The following is a 20,825-nucleotide window of genomic DNA, read 5'->3' as shown; positions in this document are numbered from 1 at the left end:
CGATTAAATTAATGTGACATACAAAATCTGCAAAAAAATCATTTTATTACAATTAAACATTTTTAAATGTATTATTCTTTTCTATATCAGCTGTTACAAATGTGTTGGGTCATTGAATTCAAAGGTTTCCCTCTGATGTACAAGTACATGATTACTGTTACTGCCTCTGTGCCACTCCTCTTACAGTCTGCAGTTCATGCCTCCAGTTACAGTGATGGTCTCTCCAGTGATGTATGAGGCTTCGTCTGAGCACAGGAAGGCAATCACACCACCTATATCCTCTGGCTGGCCAATTCTAAGATCAAGACATTACATGAGAATCAGGTTTCCTGCACCAACATACATATAGGTCATTCTATAATTGTGGATGCTTCTCGTGTATGTGAAGTATATTTTTTTTTAATACATTCATCAATATAAAGCCTGACGCTTATTCTTCTAGTACATTATTATTTTTTTCCCAATCGCATTACTATATGTTGAAAAAGCCATATCTTGTTCAAAAATTATATTTTTATTACATACAACCCTGGTATTCAGTATTACTTTAATCATGAAAATGACCTCAAATATAAATTAATTTAATAGTTTTGCCTTCAGTTAGGTTATCAAGACATTTGGGTGTGTGCTTCAAAAATAATAACCGTTTATTGTGATATAACTTGTTTTATTTGTGTTCAAAACCATTGTCAACTAAGTTACCCACTAGAAAACCCCCCTCAAAAAGGAATGGTTTGTTCCATTCTCACATTATGTGAGATTTTCACAGTATGATGATATTTCCTCTAGAAGCACATGGATGAAACATTAGAAGTTATGTTCTCTTTCCCCTAATATTGGTTAAACTAGCAGACCTCTGTCTAGAGTTGATTAATTGACTGTCAACAGTGTTACACAAGTATAACTGCTGCGAATTTTAACAAGACAATTTAACTAAAACTTATGTTTTATGAAAATATATTTCTTAACATACCATATGCTTAGTAGTTATAGGCTTCCATGTTGAGTATAGGCCCAAAACACTAAAAATGTCAACTAAGTTACCTGTCACCTGTGTTACCCAGTGAAGGTAACATGGTGGACAGTAGCAAACATAGATGGTATTTTATGCACACATTCCTACAGATCACCTTTATTTATATAGCACTTTATACAATATAGCTTGTTTCAAAGCAGCTATGTAAGGTCATGTTTGGGTTTTTGGGAAAAAGGAAAACTTTTTTCTTCACATTGTCAAATTCTAAATGTACCCCTAATTATAGAATGACCCATATATAGGCTTATAATAATGAATGAATTGTTTGAGGACAATTACTGCAATGCTACCTTACAGGTAATGGAATTTATTTTTAAAATTATTAATCATGTAATCATACACTTTAGCTATTATAGAAACAACATTTGTGCATAATATATTAAATATGTAATATTTTTATGATGCATAATGCTAGGGGCACAATTAAGTTTCCTACTCACGTGGTATGATTATTTAAGCTCCACGGTACTATTACTTAATAATTTAATTTATTGTCTTGACAGCAGTTGTACAAACCTTTTTATGCTTGTAAGTTTCAAGAACTCTTCTAGCATACTCTCATTTTCCCACAGCTACAAAAGAACAGACACAAAGGGTTATACGGGTAAACATTTTAAAGACAATAATTCATGTTTATAAATGATAGAAATCCTTACAGCAGCGCTAAAACGTGTCTTGATTATGCCAGGGGCGACACAATTGATCCGGATGTTACTGTGGGCGAGATCAGGAGCAAGCGCTCGGGTTAAACCGAGCAGGGCGGTCTTACTCACACTATAGGGGCCCAGACCCTAAAAGTCAAAGAGCGGCATAATGGTGAACTCTCAACTCGTGCTGAATGAAAAACAGTCTATGAAATTTACAAACCCAAATAAAGAAACCACTTAAGAAACCACTTCACTAGATATGCTGCATGATTAAACTTGACATTAAACATCATACTTGCATTGGCTGGTACCCTGCGACTGAAGACACAATCACAACTGATCCACCACTGAATGAAAAAAGGTCCCACGTTAGGCTCAGATATAAAGTTTATTTTGAAATACATCTGATTTTTCTGTTTTCCCCTATTTTTCACATGTTTCTCACCCTCTTTTTTCCATGTAAGGCACAACCTGTTTGGTCAGGAGGAAAGAAGCTTTCACATTTACTCCAAGTATCTGTGGACATAAAGCAAATGTTAGTACTTACACTACTGACATTTTATTTTCATAGAAAAAGGTTAATAGCTTTGTCATACTTTGTCCCAGACTTCCTCTGTGGAATCTAATATGTTTCCAAAAAACGGGTTCACGGCTGCATTAGACACCAGTATGTCCACACCGCCACATTGTTCAATTGTCTGCAATTGTTTACAAAATGTTTTAGCAAGTTTCCACAGACTTTTGGGTTCAGCATAACATTTGCACACACTCCTCAGTACGATTACTAAAATATTTACTAAATACTTACTAAAAAGAGCAATAAAGAAACTCCTCACCATATTAACGAGCTTGTCTCTATCTTCTGCTTTCCCCACATTGCATGTGGTGCCTATGACTTTTAGATTTTTGCTGCGCAGGAGTGACACAGCCTTGTCAACATTGGCCTGGCGTCGACTGCTCACGACTACATGTGCTCCTCTCTGACCCAAAGCCTCCGCAGCTGCGAGCCCAATCCTGAGAAGACCGGTGAGTACAAGGGTCTGTCAGCATGTTATGTAAGTAGGCCATTTAGAATATATTTAACATTTATCTACAATCACATGTTTTAGCAGTTGTATTCTCTCTTATTACCAGAGGAACAATGTGTTTTTAGTGCTGTGACAGTTGCACACCCTTCAAAAACTTACGAAAAAAAAAAATCTGTTGGATAAAAATGGAAATAAAACATCATACCCATCTGTGGATGCAGTTACTATAGCAACTTTTCCTGACAAATTCTGTGGTATGTGATGGGACATCATTCTTCTGCCAGCAAGAGGATTTGACAAAAGGCATCTGGTTACAGCCTTCAACATTGCCTTGAGACAAACAGAAAGAGAATCTGCATAATAATTGCTACAGCACTATGTAGGAAAGTGGGTTAAAGGTCATCTTGGCTAAAAGTTGCAGGTATAGTTTTCCCGTTATCATTAATTGCATTCTTTGACAAGCAGTTGAGGTGGAAGTACTAATGAGAAAAACTAGCAAGTTATCCTGATTAACCTTAACGTTCACGTTACTTAAACAGAGCTAACAACACCGCATTCACGATTGACGTGAGTCAAGAGCGAATCAAGTTGTTTTACATCTTGATAAACCATGAATATTATAATTGTAAAGTATAGCTTAGTAAGAAGAAATACAGCTACCAGTTCATACCTACCTGTTGATAAGGTCTGCCGTTCTGATAGCACTTTGCAAGTAATACAAATCAACGCCTCTCGTACGTCATTACCGTAAAATAATATAAACTGGTTGAAAGGGCGGTAAGATAATCCGGAAGTTGTCTCTTATTGGTCTGGAAAGATGCTTACAAATAGTGACTTTCCATTATATTCTTTGGTGTATGTGCAATTCGATGACAGCTAACGCTTCTTCGGCATCATTAGTCAGGTGTAAACTATCGCACAGACCGCTGAAGAAGATTCGATTCCTGCGTGGTGCCTGTAACTTTTTACAGCGCTGGTCAGGATGGACCAATCACAGACCAGTGTGATTACCGGATGATTCGCTGGATGTTTTATACATAATTCTATATAGATTTATAGGTCAAATGTCAGGTTTTAGTAGTTGGAATTAACGGTTTAAATGTTATACATTAATGATTAAATGTTATACATTTAAGTATACAAATGTAACAAAAATTGAACTGTAGGAATGTGTGCAATTGAACGCGGGTCAGTGGAGGATTCGTCCTCACGCGCCCTCTGGAGGAGGATGGTAGTCTTAATTAATCATTAATATTTAATTTCGATTCATGTAAACTTAAAATGTCTCACTAAATGTGAATAGCATATAGATTACATAAGATTTAGGCTATACAATCATATCTTTTACTGTCAAAATTGTACCTGTCCTATACAGTACAATTTTATCACTGCAGTGGTGTTTTTAGTAAAAATAAGACACAGTTGGAGTTGAACAGAAAAGTGCAGTCTTTCTTGATCAGTTGCACTTTGTGAGGTCAACAAATATTTAATCAGCACTATTAACCTTGGCATCGACCCTGTCCGTTTATTCTATAACAAAGCTTTGTATTTGTTCTGCATGCAGTTCCTGTTTTACTTTACACTTGTTTTAAGTATAAATCGTGAATTTAACTAAGCAGCATACGGGATATACCATTGTGTACAGCCTCAGAATCTCAGAAAATATAACATTTATTATGCTCAACATGTTCAGTCTAGATAATCTATTAACCACTAATTAGCTTTCTGGTTTTTATAGACATTTTCTTTAGATACAAAATACTTAAGTACATTCTTATTTAATTTTGCCCAGCATATTGCTGAATCAGAGCATGTACACTACCAGTCAAAGTTTTTTGAACAGTAAGAAGAAATCTCACATAAATGTAGCGGAACACCTGAAGCATCACAGGACCAACCTCAAATAAGGACAAACACCAGTAGTGCCTTTTCTTGGGTGTTTACTGCAAGCATAAAATGGGACAGCTTTACAACAAATGTCTTTGTTCTTGTTTCACAATCTCTCTTGAGAATGTTTCACGCAGACTCATATTACAAACTTTGTTTTCTTCACAGTATCTTAAATTGTTCCACTTAATAAAATGCATAACCCCAAAGGCATATTTTTTATATAGAATTAATAAGATTTACAAATACTGAGAATTAATAGAACAATAATACAACAAAATGAACAATAACTCATACCTGCAAGCATAAAATGGGAGAGCTTTACAACAAATGTCTTTGTTCTTGTTTCAAAGTCAGTAAATACATCATTTAGTTAGTACACTGTTGCATATTTTAATATGCAGGCAACTTACAATACTAGAGTCACAATTCACAGTTCCAATTTCTTCTCTTTAACCATATAATCATGAACTACATTACCCAAAACGCACCGCGGATTACTGCTGCGCATTTCACTCTGCACAGACGGATTAACCACTAATGTTATCACAACGAGATGAAATAGAACTCAAAGTAACATTAACAAGCGTCTTTATTCTTATGAAAATGAACATAGGACATAAATTGATACTCTGTACTGTTCATAGAAATACAAACAATCGCACGGTTAAAGCGATACAGTTTATGCAAAGTGTTAAACACGTACAACTTCTAATTGTACACACAGCAGGGTCAACAATAGTATTACCAAAGTATCTTGTTCTGATTTCATTGTAACTTCTATTTAATATGCTTTAGGAAATTGTTTGAGTTTTCCATTAACAGGGACACTTACCTCTCTTCAGAATGTTTCACGCAGACTGAAGAGTGCAGCACCAGGGGGATATACCATTGATCAAGGTAAGGGGGTATTCCACATCGTTAAGACGGAAGAACAAAAAACACTTCTCTTAACAAGCACATGCAGTGATTATAATGTTTGATTAACACCAAGACTAATTGCTGTGTAAAACAGTCGCAATTTCCATTCTGCATATGTTTTATATGTACTGCCAGCTGCTCCCATATAATGAAATGTTAAATGCAGAGCACAAATTCCAAGTATGGGTCACCATACTTGGCCTCACGTCACGTCCTTTCCTCCCTGGTGAAAAAACCAGCATATGTTTTGATGCTGGTTTATGCTGGTCCTTTGCTGGTTTATGCTGGTTCTTGACCAGCAAAGGACCAGCAAAAACCAGCTAAGGACCAGCTTAAACCAGCATCAAAACATACCTAACCAGCATCCCAGCATCAAAACATAATGCTGTTTTTTTCACCAGGGCTTTCCTTTCCTTTCCTTTCCTTTCCTTTCCTTTCCTTTCCTTTCCTTTCCTTTCCTAAAATGATGGTCCACCCCTTACTGCATTTCTTTCAGCACTTTGCTAAGAACCAAAGGTTTTCTTAAAGTAACAAAATAAAGTTTGATGAATTATAACACGTTTACACCGCTGCATAAAGCCTGCATTTTTTTGATCCAAAATATAGCAAAAGCAATAATATTGTAAAATATTTCTACTATTTAAAATATATATTTAAAATATTCATACTTTTATTTAGTAAGCATGCTTTGAATTGATCAAAAGTGATGATAAAGTCATTTATAATGTTAGAAAAGATTCTATTTTAGAGAAATGCTGTTCTTCTGAATTTTCTATTCAGTAAAGAAACCTGAAAAATTATACTCAGCTGTTTTCAACAAAATAATAATAATAATAAATTTTGCACAGCAAATCAGAATATTAGAATGATTTCTGAAGGATCATGTGACTGAAGTAATGATGTTAAAATTCAGCATTTAAAATCACCGAAAATAAATTACATTTTAAAATATATTCAAATAGAAAACAGTTATTTTAAATATGAAAACATATTTCAAAATGTTACTGTTTTTGCTGTACTTTGGATCAATAAAAGCAAGACTGGTGAGCAGAAGAGACTTCTTTAAAAAACGTTCAAATTCTTACTGTTCACAAACATTGTGACTGGTAGTGTATATTGATGCACAGCCAATGAAGGTAAATTCATCATAATATAAAACAGCTTTTACGCAGAACAACAGAAATCTGACTTTAACAAGCTAGTGCAATCTTCTCTTCACAAAGGCTTTTCTTCCTCATAGTCAGTCAGCCTATAAAATAATATATGAATTTTATCATACTTTTTTTTTCAGTGTGACAGAAGCATTTTACAAGAGGAAATTAATAGTCTGTCTAGTTAGTAAATGATTTATATTTGCTTAATGTGAATTTGGTCAGAAGTTTACATTAGAGACATATGTAACCAGAAGCAGCACATGGCAGTGTTGGTGATAGATAGATAGATAGATAGATAGATAGATAGATAGATATAGATAGATAGATAGATAGATAGATAGATAGATAGATGGTCCTCCACTAGAGGGCGTGATGCACTGTAGGAATCGTGCTGTGTGTCGGGCACAATGAGGGGGAGCGACCATATGCGCTCAACTGTAATTCAAAACCAAGAAGGCCAGGGTAGGGCGAAGCCTGGCGGAGCGAGACGTGTATCCCCAAAGAAAGAAAAGAAAAACAACAGCCGTGCATTGCAGTCATTTGAAAGGATATGATTTGCGAGCTTTGACTCGACTTCTGTATTTCCAGATAATATTTCCAGACATGTGAACGGTAAGACGAGCATTGGTTATTTAGTTAAAATTTTACACTGGCTGATCGCCGCTTGTTTGCGGCTTTGTGACTGAAATAAATTGCATCTCGTTTTTTGAAAGAACGCTATTTATATGCCTTATGCCTTTGGCACTGGTTTATCCGGAGAATGTGAGCTTTTCCTTGTTTTCGTTGTTATTTCTCGGTTGAAATTTGGTCCTCTGTCTCATTGGGGTTCTACTGCATAAAAGAAACCTTGAGATGTCTTGGATGGAAAACGAAACGTGGCTTACTGGGATTTTTTTTTTTTTACCTTGTTTCAGTCTAGTGCAGTTCAGTCTATTAAAATGGCTTGAAATACGCTGTCTAAACACGATTACAATTTGCCATCTATTTAATTAAAAAATATAGAGATGTTATTCTGTGGACTCAAAAGGCCAGTGTCCTCGCCTTCAGTAAGCGGTTGTGCCACAGCTGCTGAAGTGAATTTTAATTATACGTTTCATACCTTTAAACTGGAAAAATATCTTTATAAACCATAAATGAATATAAACAAACATAAACGAATAAATGTGGAACAATGTCTCCACCTACATTAACTCATAATTACTAAGTTATGATATCATATAGCCCTTAATCCTCTGTCCAATCAGGGTGGGCGAATTTAAATACCGCATTACAGCTGTACTTAAAAATTAAAACAGCCAGATACCCATGAAATAAGATCTTTTTTTGTCTGAACTCCACTGGTGGAGTCCCACAGCTGGTCTGACTAGTTTAGCCACTGCAGCTGAGTGTTTCTTCAAAGTGAACTCTGTGTTACTAACACATTACTATGCCATAGTAATTCATTTATTTTGATTCTTCAGATTCAATATGTGCAGCAGCTGTCAGGTGTGATGAAAGTCACGGACTGCAAAGGACAACAATCATGGTTTTGAGGAATTGATCTTTCTGGATAAAAAGGCCATCGTATTTACCACTGTTCAGGTTAATGGAAAACCAGATCTGCAAAACATGCAGATGAGTCAGACAGTGCACATGTGAACGGGATAGCTTCTGTGGAGAGCCCATGTGGAGTTAACACAGCCAAAAACTGAGAACCAGCTTCAACCATGTCTCTATCGGTAAGTCGCCACTGTAAAACACTCTCTGCTGTGCAATTCTTAATATTCATATCCGCTAGTATGGAGGAGGGGGAACTGGGGCTCAGCTTGCCTCAGAGCACCACATCCCCTGGGGGGAATGAGAGAATGAGAGGGAAATTTAGAGGTATAAAAGGGGATGACAAAAGGACCTAAAACTGGGGGACAGATGTTGAGCCCCTCCCCCATGAGTCTGTCTCATTATCATCAACTCAGCGCCTCTTTCCCTTAATCACTAATTCTCTCTCTCCCATAATCACAGACCTCTGCCCTTACTTATGCATTCTCTCTATCAATATTGATTTAGCCATGAAGGCAGTAGTGTGGTGTTCTGAATACAAAAGACCTTGAGGCAAGCCATTACATTCGTAACGTCACTCTAACTGTACGGCTCATATGCGCTGCCCTCACAGGCATTTAAATGAGCATTTCTTCTGTAGGCCTTGTGTATGCCAAGAATTTAGGTCAGCAATTAAATTGCTATGTACTGACCATTATTTAAGCTACCAAGTTATATTTGTGTATATTCTTTAAATGTCACCTATGAGACTCGTTAGGTTACTTTGTGTTGTCACGATGATGCGAGATCTGTTTGTTAAGTAAATGGGAAAACAAACTGATTTGGTTACACAGGTTGATGAACCTGGTTGAAATGTCCATGTTAGATCCTCTACATTGTTTCCTTTTTCTTGACTTCCCTTATTAACACAATGCAGCTCAAATGCTGCAGAAGTGGAGTCAGCTGAAGGCTCAAATAAATTAATTCTAACTGAGTACATTTAATTTAAACAACAATTGAATTACATTGTGCTAGCAGTCTAGTGAAATCTGCCATTTCTCCTTCACTGTTGTTGTCCTTCCCCATTTTCATCAAAGGACTCAAAAGCCTTTCTTCCCTCTGTCTCTTCCCTTTTTTATGCAGGATTTTATGTTTTGCTGCCCTTGCATTTACATTTACATTTGTGCATTTAACAGGCACTTTAACCCGAAGTGAGGAACATGAGCAATTTGTCATGGAGCCAACAAAGCTAGACTTAAGCTATTTCATAGGTGATTTATGTGTGGTCTCTTCTCCTTATATGTTGTTTTTCATTGTCTTGTAGACGGTGCTTGCAAAGGCACTTTTTGACAATGCCGCTGAAAGCCCAGAGGAGTTAGCGTTCCGCAAAGGTGATATCCTGATGGTTCTGGACCAGGAGCAGGACGGCGGTCCAGGGTGGTGGCTTTGCTCCCTGCATGGCCGACAAGGCATTGCCCCTGCCAACCGATTACGCCTCCTCCAAACTGCTCAGACTTCTGCTTCAAGCACAGGTACAGATACCCGACGAGCTCCTAGCGTGGACTCAGCCCATCTATCAGCTAGCCAGCAGGGTAGGGTAAATGGACTGGGCACTGAAGACTCAGATGGGGTGTATCTCTCACCACCTAGCTTAGCTGAAGGGGTGTACCAGAGCCCTGGGGCTGCTCCTGCCCCAGTCAGGCCTGGAGAGTTACGTCAACCTGATGGAGGAAGGCCACGATCTCATTCTAGTTCTGGAACCAGGCCTCGTCCCGATTGGGGGGATGTGGGTGCGGCAGGACGACCCCGCTCACCCTCACTTAGAGGACGGAATGGCGAGTCAGGGACCCTCTACCAGACACCCACCTCACCTGCGCCAATGGCGGCGCAACACAGATCACAAGGTGCAGTGGCATCCGATTCGGTGTACCTGACTCCAAGTGCTGTTCCCCGGTCTGCAGCCGAAACTGCAGGGGAGGCTAGGTATTTAAGTCCACGAGACACAGGGGCGGGTAATTCCGATGGCTGCTACTTGGTGCCTAGACCAGCTGTTGCTGCACTGACCAGTGAGAATTTATATCAGACTCCAAGTGGTGCCACACAAGTGACAGGACAGTGTGCACCGGGAATAACTTCAAGACTTACAGATGGGATTGCACCCAAAAGCAGCCCATCTTCTTCCATTAGTCCTTCTCAGAGTAAGACTGGCCAGGATGCCCCAGGGATGTACCAAACCCCAACCCCACCTGGCGGTGCCATATCAAGGACCCCTCAATCTGACCGCAAACACCCCGCTGCAACTCCATTAGCGTCTGGATCCTCGACACCAACCCAGAATCTTAAACAGACACCTCCCTCTGTCCGAGGATCCCAAAAGGGTGCTGCTTTAACTCCTCCTGTTGGTCGAGGAAAACTGAGAGAATCACCTCTACTCACAAGGGCGGGAAAATCCGGAGTACCAGGGTCTCCAAACTTTGGCCGCAAGCCCCCTCCGCCAGCACCTCCTGTCAGAAGCGTGACCCGGAAGGATTTACCTCAGTCTAACTCGGTTCCAACCACCAAACCTGTTCTCCAGGCCAGCCCTGTGCCCCCACAGACAAACGTGCTGGAAGAAGAGAGACAGGGAAGTAAAAATGGAGGGGACGAGTTGAAGAAGAACAGTGAATCGGTGACCAAGAGGGAGAGTGCAAGTTCTCAGGATGAGAAACTCTGTGAGGAGGTGAGATAAATTAGAACTTCATTGGAACGAGACAAAAGCTCGTCATTCTGTAGAAGATGGAGGTGTTTTTACTGAAGAAGTTGTGGCGATTATGAAATGTTTAATGCTTATCCCTGTGTTCTTCAGGTATATGATACACCTCCAACAAATAGGTGGCAGCATCCAATTCCTGCAGTGCCTTCTGAGGAGGATGATGGGATCTATAACACTCCTCGTGCTGTACCCCTACACACCGATCATGCCTCAGAGGTAAGAAATCAAACACAAAAGGAAATGCAAGGCAGAATAAAAGTGAGCCAGGACTGAGACTATCCAGTTGCAAGTACAGGCATAAAGCACTATAAAAGTAATGCATTCCATATCTTTTGAAGCCATACAATTTGTATAAAGAACAGACCAGACTTTTTTCAGACATAAGACTTTATTCACTGAAAATCATGCCCTTTTTCATAGCTCTCATATTGCTTTTAGACTGCAACACATTTAGGGACAGATTTACTAAACAGAGCAAATTAGCATTAGAGCACAATTCCATAAAAGCGCCAACGGGAGAGAAAAATTCTGCATGTGATTTACTAACAATGCACACATTAAAGAACAGACGCAGCAGGTGATTTCCTTAATGATCAGCACAATCTACCAAGAGCAGCGCAAATTACTGCCTGCTTTAAGACTTGGTTTTTTGGGTGTGAAATAATGGCGCAAATACCAGTAATTTGACGAACACAAACATTAGTAAATTGCGTTGCGTGATACATTTTAATACTCTCCTCCCATAAATTTTGCATCTGAAACAGAAATTCCTGCAAATGCATATTCAATAAGGTCAGGTGCAAAAATAACAGTGTCCATTTTCAGCTATTCCTTTTCAGCAATAATTCTTCACTGCACATCTTTCTGACAGTAGTATTTTAATGCCACCAAGTACCTACCCAGAAAGCACACCTACGTCTGCAAGATGTCTATTAAAGATCACTTGTTCTGGAAAACATCTGCCCCTGATAGCACACATACAGCACAGAGATGTCTATTTGACATCTGTATTTACATCTGCAAGAAGTTTTTTTTAGTGTTTGCTCATCTGCAGTACATCTATTGAATGTTTCAGATGTCAAATAGACATCTGTTTGTACACGGCAGATGCTTTCCAGATCAAGTGGTCTTCAACAGACATATTACAGACGTACGTGTGCTATCTGGGGCTGTGTACAAACATCTGACAGACATCTGTAAGATGTCAGTTTTACATACATTCTAAATCATAAACATCTTAAAGACATCTAATAGACATCTATTTGACATCTGATAGGAAACGTCCTATAGACATATTGCAGATGAGCAAACACTCCAGATGTAAACGTAGACATCAAATTGATGCCGTGTGCTATCAGGAGTGGTTTTTAGCGTGATTGGTATCAAATGCTAACGCAGTGTGTCTTCAAACATCATATTTGAATATACACTACTGTTTAAAAGTTTGAAGTTAGTAAGATTTTAAAATGTTTTAAAATTTTAGTGTCTTGTGTTACGCAAGGCTACGTTTATTTGTCAAAAATACAGTCAAAACAGTAATAAAATGAAATGTTATTATGATTTAAATTAGCTTTTCTATTTGTAATATATTTTAAAGTTTAATTTATTATTTGGAATTCATTTTTTTTATTTTGAATTTTCAGCAGCCATTGTTCCAAGTCTTCAGTGCCACATGACCGTTCAGAAATAATTCTAATATGCGTTTTTAATGCAAAAGGAAATTTCTTATTTATTTTCACTTTTAAAATTATAGGAAGTTCAAAAGAATGTGTATTTGAAATTCACATGCTAAAAAATCACTTATTTTAAATATCAGATGTATCCTGATATTTACATACAATCTCCATGCATTTACATACAGTCTCCACACTTTCTTTGTTTTTCCTCTTTTTCTTGTTCTCTGTTTCTCATTCTCTCACTCCTTTCCTATTCTTTTGCTTTTTAAACCACACCTTTTTTCTGCTATGAGCTAATCCCATGTAACACTTTTCTCTTGTTCACACAAGTCACAGCCGTCTGTCGGGTTGGGCAGATCAGCCAGACCCATGTGGCTCTTTTCAGCCCTCCACCCACAATCTTTCTCTTCACTTTCCCTCTCTCATTTTTCTTATTAATCCTCACTGAATCCTTAGCAAAGGATTTTTGTGCTTGGGCAGAGAATTAACCCTAAATAAATGTAGCATCTGTATAATTGTCTTTGATAAGGGATTTTTACTCTTAATCCGTATATATTATTATTAGTCAGTATCAAAGTGGAATACACTACTACACAACATTTGCCTGTTTTTGTCAGTTTGGAGATAAGTCAGAACCAGTCTACAGGTTTTAGGCAGTCAGAGTGGACAGATTTCACAGAAAATTGTGTAGTGTACAGACTACAGTACAGATGATTCCATCCAGTATGAGCTGATTGTAGAACACATGTTGTTTTGATTTGTCATGCATCTCCTAGCAACAAGACACATGTTTATGAGTGAGTCTATTGTGTTCGAAAAAACTTGAAAGTCTAGTCATGTGTGATCTTCAGTCGTTTAGTATATGTATCCAAGATGTTTGTGTCTTTCTTTCTTCAGTCATAAAGAAATTATGTTTTTTGAGGAAAACATTTCAGGATTTTTCTCCATATACAGACTTCAATGGTGCTCCTGATTTTGAACGTCCAAAATGCAGTTTAAATGCAGCTTCAAAGGGCTCTAAACAATCCCAGCTGAGGAAAAAGAGTCTATCTAGCAAAAGTTATTTTCTAACAAAAAAATACAATTTATATACTTTCTAACCTCATTTAAACTGCATTTTGGACGTTCAAAATTGGGGGCACCATTGAAGTCCATTATATGGAGAAAGATCCTGAAATTTTTTCCTCAAAAAACATAATTTCTTTACGACTAAAAAAAAGAAAGACATGATCATCTTGGATGACAAGGGGGTGAGTACATCATCTGTAAATTTTTGTTCTGGAAGTGAACTCCTCTTTTAAATGAAACGGTAGCAGAGACTCCCACTTAATAGTTAAAGAAACAGCATGATTCATGCTTTATGGCACGGTTTACTGTTATAATTACTATGGTGTGTAAGTGAATGGAATCTGTTGTAACTCTTTAAAAAAAATTAGTAAACAGTGAGTAACTCTTCCATATCTTTCAGATTTATGATGTTCCCACTCTGGCCCTGAATTCCTCTTCTGACCATCAGCAGCAAACCTACAATATTCCAGGATCAGCTGCTGCGGCTGGAGATGCAGAGGATGAGGATGTGTACAGTGTTCCCAGTCTTCCTGGTTTGCCACTGGAGGCAAGCGAAATGGTGGGATTAACTGCAGAAACTGCTGGAAGCGGACGTACATATTCGATTTCCAGTCCTAGAAAGCAAGACTTAACCTCTGAAGATGTTTCAGAACCTGATGGAGGCATCTATGACATGCCTGCCCTCACTCTGGAAATCCCAACACGCCGTTTATCTGTGTCGAGCACCGGCTCCGGGGACATCCAGTGGAAAGCGTCTCTTTCTGCTCTAGTCCAGTCCGCTCTGACCTCTGCTTCTGTCACCACCACCCCATCCCGAGACCTCGCCTCTGCATTGGCTGAGATCCTTTCTGTCTGGAAGGCTGGGCATGTTGGTGATATTCCTCCAGTTCTCCAGCAGGCTTGGTCACGTCTCTCAGACCTCCTTCCTGCCCTTTCGGTGTGCGGTACTGCACCTCCAGCCGACGGTCTGCTCACGATGGTCCGCTGTGCCCTTGAAGACTCAGTCTCCCTTTTACAGAGTCAAGCACGTCCTCGTTTACCTTCCCAGGAGTCTCTGTCAAGGAGACCTCTGCCTGCTTTGCCGGTGGCAGAGGTCAAACCGATCGCAGGAGACATGGGATCACGGAAGGGCAGCTGGATCCAGGAACGACCGCTGCCTCCTCCGCCACCCGCTGCCTTCCCCTTGCCTCCGGTTCCAGTTTCTTTAGCCCCTGCTATGGGAAGAACAGAGGATGAGGAACAAGGGAACGAGTATGCTGGAATCGGCCTGACTCCTACACCACCATCATATCCTGTAGGTGATAGTGTGGGATACGTCAAATTGCAGGTTAGATGCCTGTTTTATAGAGTATGCATGGATATAATGCCATAAAATAGAGCAAACAAACAAAAAAGTGTAAATGTTCACACACTGATGGTTTTGTGTCACAAAACTTTCATGGCCACTTTAAAGGAATGAAATAAAATGAAAATTCTGTTATTAATTACCCACCCTCATGTCGTTCCAAACCTGTAAGACCTTCGTTCATCTTCGAAGCATAAATTTGAGACATTTTTGATGAAATCCAAGGGCTTTCCGGCTCTCCGTAGACAGCAAGGGTCCTTCCATGTTGAAGGAACAAAAACATAGTAAGGACATCGATAAAATAGTCCTTCTGACATCAGTGGTTCAACCATAGTTTTATGAAGCTACAAAAACTAATTTAAACTCTTTTTTTTAACTATTTTGTCAACGTTCTTGGTACCTTTCTGGACCTTGAACATGGTAGGACCCTTGCTGTCTATGGAGGGTCAGAAAGCTCTTGGATTTCATAAAAAAATTCTAATTTGTTTTCCGAAGACAAATAAAGATCTTACGGGTTTGGAACAACATGAGGGTGAGTAATTAATGACAACATTTTTGGGTAAACAAACCCTTTAATATTTATATTTTCACACAATCTTTCTGTGTTGTTTATTCAATCAGACATTTACTTCTCTTTTCACTGTCTGTTGACGTTTTGTGCCTGTATTCATCATTGATGAAACTTGTTTGTATTCTGCAGTTCTCTTTTTGTGGACATTTACATTTTTTGTTGTTCTGTTTTAGGGGAAGCCAGAGCCTCCACCAGACACCCATACAGAGCACGGTTCTTCACAGCTTATCACCACAACTGATAATAAAGTAAGTCTTTGATTGTCTGTTATGCTTCCAAAACTCACACACAATAAAGGATCATTCACTCAGAAGGTGTTTTTACATTTTCTTTGCACTATTTTTAATTGTTGGTTGATGTACATGTTTTGGTGACAGTAACATATATGTTTGTTGTTATAACATTTCTATTTTAATATATTTTAAAAACATATAGAAAACATTATTTTATATTATATTAGATGTAATTAGGGCCCGAGCACTGGTGGTATGAGGACCCTATTGGAATTGCTGCTTCTTCTTCAAAATGAATTGCATTTCTGAAAACTACAAACTCATGAAACTTTACACACACGCCAAAAGTGGTTGCACTGCGTTTCGCTGTTGTTTTTTCTCACCATGAGGATTGCATAAATACTATTATTTGTACTACGTATAAGATTGATTGCAACACTTAAATAATACCTCAATCAGATACCATTGCTGAATGATTTAAATCAAACTTTGCAATCTTCTACGTACACACAAATATTAAACAGCACAAATGTTTTTTAACAATGACAATGATAAGAAATGTTACTCAAGCACCAGATCAGCATATTAGAATGATTTTTGAAGGGTTATATGATAGTGAAGACTGAAGTAATGGCTGTTGAAAATTCAGCTTTGTGTCACAGAAATAAATTACATTTCTATTTTAATATATTTTAAAAATATAGAAAACATTATTTTATATTATATTAGATGTAATTAGGGCCCGAGCACTGGTGGTATGAGGACCCTATTGGAATTGCTGCTTCTTCTTCAAAATGAATTGCATTTCTAAAAACTAAAAACTCATGAAACTTTACACACACGCCAAAAGAGGTGAAAATTTACATGTGATATAGGTTGAAGTGGGTGTGGCAGCATGGCTCGATAGCGCCACCTAAAAATTTCAATTAAGTGCCCCTCGAGCTCTGTTTTACTTACATGTACGAAATACGGTAGATACGTGTAACATACCAATACCTACAAAAAAGTACGAAGTCCAGAACCCAACAGCAAGTCTGTTATTTTAAATTTTTTCTGCAAGTTTTGTCCTGTTTTTGCCATTTTCAGACATTTTTAAACAAACGCACCCTAAAGATTTAAACAGATCAACACCAAATTTGGTCAGTGTAATATAAAGCCCTTAGTGACGTTAAATTGCGAAGATCTTGGGTTTTCGGTGAAGGGCGTTCCAATGGCGGCCTGACAAACTTCGATGTTTTGCCATGACAAAGGAAGTTGTTATAATTCAGGCATGCAATGTCCGATCTGCACCAAAATTCACACGTTTGATAAGAGTCCAGTCCTGAACACATGCCCATGCCCATATTCAGTTATAGTCATAGTGCCACCTGCTGGCAACAGGAAATGACATGTTTTACACTGTAACAAATTCCTCCTAGAGATTTAATGACAACAATATATTTGGTCAGTCCAATCTAAAGGCTGTTGCGAAGATCTTGAGTTCACACGCTCAAAAAGAGATCTGGCCTGAAGACATCTAAAGGCCAATATTTTGTTATAATCATAGCGCCACCTGCTTGCAACAGGATATGTCAAGTTTTACACTAACTCAAACATACCATGTTTAATCTGCACCAAACTTCACATTTGATAAAAGTCCTGCCCTAAAGACATCTGCATGCCAATATCCAGTTATAGTCATAGCGCCACCAGCTAGCATCAGGAAGTTTGGCACATATTTCATAATTGACTTTGATATATTTCTCCTATATTTACCACTTTAAATACATATTGCTCACCATTTGCTGTGTTCCTAAAGCCATGGGGTTTCAACTGTTTTGACTGTTTTTAATCAAATAAATCCAGCATAATAAACTTATTTCAAAAACATACACATGAACATTAATGTGTGTACTTGTTTTTTCAACATGTTCAGTGAGATAAAAATGCCAGTGTTTAAAAAAATACTATAAATCTGTTTAAATGAGACATCTTTCTACATTTTGCAGAAATTCACCTCACAACAAAGCTCAGTTATTACATCACAGTCAAGCTTCCTCAAATATTGTCAATTTAGCCTAAAACTTCATAGAGTATAAATTCATTCTAACACACTGAAATGTCAGCTTTGCTGTAATTATGCATTTTAGGTCTTTGTACAGAGTATTTAGTGAGTTTATATGAATAATTTTATCCTCTGTTTCTCTCCAGCTGAGTCCTTCACCCCCAGTCTCTATGTCTCTGGAGGATTCAGAGCTGCTCTCCTTCTACTCCTCTCAAAGTCTCTCTCATCTTTCTTGCCTGGCCGATGCCATCGATTCCCTGTTCACAAGCGTCCAAGGGAACCAACCACCCCGAGTCTTCGTTTCCAGAGGGAAAAGTCTCATCGTGACCGCACACAAACTCGTCTTCATTGGAGATACACTTGCACGCCTTCTCAGCTCTTCAGACCTCAGAGCAAAGGTTAGAACATAGAAATAGAAATGTTATCGAGAGTTTGTGTTCATGTGTTATTGTACAAATTCTTAATCACAAGTGAATATACATGATTCATGCCACAACAAATCAAATTGTGAGTCATGGTTGATAACCGAAGGGCAGTTGTCAGCATGAACAAGCTTTTAGTAAACATGTTGACAAGTCAGTTTCCAGCAGTGATGTTACAAACAGGTGACTTTACTTAAACACATTCACACACAAACACTGTTTGTCTTTTAGGTCACCACCTCCAGTGGACGCCTCTGCCAAGCTCTGAAGGCTGTTGTCGTGGCAACCAAGGGTGCAGCCCAGAATTATCCTTCAGTCCCTGCCACGCAAGAAATGGTGGACAGAGTAGCCGATCTATCCCAGCATGCAGCTGGTTTCTCTGGGCTTTTGCAGCGATTAGCTGAGATATCTTGATGTTATTTGTGAACAGTTTAAACTTTGTTTTCACAGTGGAATGCCTTATTATTTTTTTTATATGTTTCTTTATTGGTCACTGCTTGTATTGGTCCAACAGTGATAAAATGATCAGTTGGTGAGTATATGTTGGAGTGTATCTGCTTGCCTGTGTTGGTTTTGACACTTTGGCGTTTCTTTATTTCTTTTTTTTTTTTTTTGTGGTGCCAAGCACACTTAAACGTTTTAATAACTTATTGATGGATGTTTTGTTTGAAGATGTTTGCAACCTCAGGCACATTTTAATAGCTTTATTTTGTCCCCTTAACAATATCGACATCAATGAGGTAAAAGTGAACTCCTATATTTAAGGGTGCTCTTGTAAACTGGTCTAATTATTCAGTTTGTTTGTAAATGTGAAGTGGCCTTGGTGTTATAGAGATTGAAGTGACTAATTTGACAGCCCAGGAGGTTTCAGTTGTGCTGCACATGTAACCAAAACAGATAAAGCTAACCTAGTTTCAAATGTTGAATAAGAAGGAATGCTTGACATGAAGAAAGCCAGTACTTTTTGAATAAGAGATTGAACAATTTGGTGAATTTTTGGGAGAGATAACAGTTTTTTTGTTCCCACATGCTGATTCAGAGATAAACCTGTCTGTCAGGTCCACTCTTTCTTCACACACTTTGTTTCGCTCACTTATTTTTTCCTTCCCGTAATTCTCACACTCCCACATTTGGTTTCTTCACATGCTCACGAAGGCAGCTTAATGGTGAAGCAACAACTATCTCTTGCACAATAAATATCATACAGGGTTTTTGTTTTCAAATAGGCTATGCAGCATTTCTGAAAACAGCAATATATATCTAGTAGCTTCCATAGTGGCAGTTGAAATGCTGGTGCTTACAATAACTTGTACTGGAACAGGTTTGGCTCTAGCCAAATTAAGCTTTGTGTATCTTACCTATTGAACAATACTTACACAGGTTAAAACATGCACCTGTTTCCCTCCTGTCTTGAAAAATCAAGTCGGTGTCATAAACGTACCGTCATGTTTACGAGACGCCCTCATAGTCTGCATCTCAAAGCCCATTCCTCCATCTGTTAATTCCTCCATCTGCTCTCTTTCTCTGGCTCCTTCCCCCATCTTTGTAAATACCCACATCTCCGCTTTTTATATTCAGGATATACATGTTGGCTATCAGTACAAAGCTATCAGTGTTATTCTAGCTGCTTGATATTGGTTTGACTGGTTCATTACATTTTTACAGTTATTGACTCTTGCAATTGAGTAATTCAGCCATAAAAAATGTCAGAATTAAAATCTCAAGTAGCCTTCCCTTTATTACTGCCTTTAAACAAACAAAAAAAAAAGTGGCCTTTTTAGTTTTTGCATATTTCATCAGTCCTGTCACAAAGGATGCAGTGGACTTAGTGTTAAAAAGTGCTGAAAAGTCCAAATAAGTGAATTGAATTTGGTTAATTTAGATGGTTTACTCTGGTGTTGGTGTTTTAGTTGACTCAAAGTGCCATCTGGTGGACTTCATCAGTATTACTACACAAACTACTTGGATACATAAAAAAAAATAAAACACCTCAACAGGTACTTCAGAGTATACTTACAAACATTTTCTGGTAATCTTAATCATTTTTGCTTTTGAATGAGCTCTCCTGTCATTCTGTACAAAAGAACTGTGTATATAAACAGACAATTATACAGTAGTCCTCAAGCAAGAGTCCCTCTCAAAAAGCTCACTTATCTTAAGTTCTTAAATTAAGTGCTTATAGTAATGCTTAGAGTTGATGGCCCTATATAGTTATATTTATTTGATTTTGTTAATCAAATGTCTGCATGGCTTTAAGTTGCTTATTAAAGAAATATATGCACACATAACCAGGGATGTTTCATGCAACTTTGCGAAGTTTGCTTTACGAATGTGATTTTTTTTCTCCCCCCATTTCATTTGGTACCAGAATGTATTTTTGACATGCATATTTTGTGCTTCTTTACACTATGTTGATGTTCATTTTGACATTTTGTTTGTAAAACACACTCCACAGGTATTTTGCATATAGGGAATCTTTGGTACTTGTCAAATGGTGAGATTCTTTAAAATACATTTTTGTTACTG

General features: G+C 38.1%; 2 protein-coding genes across 3 annotated transcripts; one reads left to right on the top strand and one right to left on the bottom strand.

Annotated features, from left to right (window-relative positions):
- Window positions 1-26: 26 nt before the first annotated feature.
- Window positions 27-5,454, bottom strand: dhrs4 (dehydrogenase/reductase (SDR family) member 4). The gene is made up of 10 exons (XM_051115418.1): window positions 5,434-5,454; window positions 4,571-4,654; window positions 2,917-3,041; window positions 2,520-2,697; window positions 2,280-2,381; window positions 2,129-2,199; window positions 1,979-2,030; window positions 1,693-1,827; window positions 1,553-1,608; window positions 27-295 (listed from the first exon to the last, which is right to left on the bottom strand). Exons 2-10 carry the CDS (start codon window positions 4,595-4,597, stop codon window positions 181-183), a joined length of 861 nt encoding a protein of 286 aa, XP_050971375.1. The 5' UTR covers window positions 4,598-4,654; window positions 5,434-5,454; the 3' UTR covers window positions 27-180.
- Window positions 5,403-20,821, top strand: efs (embryonal Fyn-associated substrate). Of its 2 annotated transcripts, none has more exons than XM_051115417.1 (8): window positions 5,403-5,498; window positions 8,134-8,391; window positions 9,513-10,907; window positions 11,034-11,156; window positions 14,085-15,011; window positions 15,774-15,848; window positions 18,024-18,275; window positions 18,531-20,821. In XM_051115417.1, the coding sequence occupies exons 2-8, from the start codon at window positions 8,380-8,382 to the stop codon at window positions 18,711-18,713; spliced, it is 2,967 nt and encodes a 988-aa protein (XP_050971374.1). In that variant the 5' UTR covers window positions 5,403-5,498; window positions 8,134-8,379; the 3' UTR covers window positions 18,714-20,821. The 2 variants fall into 2 exon arrangements, with proteins under 2 accessions (XP_050971374.1, XP_050971373.1); XM_051115416.1 differs by lacking the exon at window positions 5,403-5,498 and adding an exon at window positions 7,098-7,285.
- The last annotated feature ends 4 nt before the right edge of the window (window positions 20,822-20,825 follow it).

This window comes from Labeo rohita, chromosome 7 (assembly GCF_022985175.1).
Source record: "Labeo rohita strain BAU-BD-2019 chromosome 7, IGBB_LRoh.1.0, whole genome shotgun sequence".
Lineage (NCBI taxonomy): Eukaryota > Metazoa > Chordata > Actinopteri > Cypriniformes > Cyprinidae > Labeo > Labeo rohita.
Note: the sequence above shows the minus strand (reverse complement) of the source record. Positions and strands in the feature narration are given on the sequence as shown.

Bases quoted from the DNA above. Each gene is read 5' to 3' on its own strand.
- dhrs4 (XM_051115418.1), bottom strand. From the start codon at position 4,597: ATGCTTCAGGTGTTCCGCTACATTTAT. The intron at 2,698-2,916 runs GTATGATGTTTT...CGGTCTTCTCAG, and splicing joins GTAACTGCATCCACAGATGG to GATTGGGCTCGCAGCTGCGG. The intron at 2,031-2,128 runs GTGAGAAACATG...TTTTTCATTCAG, and splicing joins CCTTACATGGAAAAAAGAGG to TGGTGGATCAGTTGTGATTG.
- efs (XM_051115417.1), top strand. The intron at 15,012-15,773 runs GTTAGATGCCTG...GTTCTGTTTTAG, and splicing joins TGGGATACGTCAAATTGCAG to GGGAAGCCAGAGCCTCCACC. The intron at 18,276-18,530 runs GTTAGAACATAG...TTTGTCTTTTAG, and splicing joins CTTCAGACCTCAGAGCAAAG to GTCACCACCTCCAGTGGACG.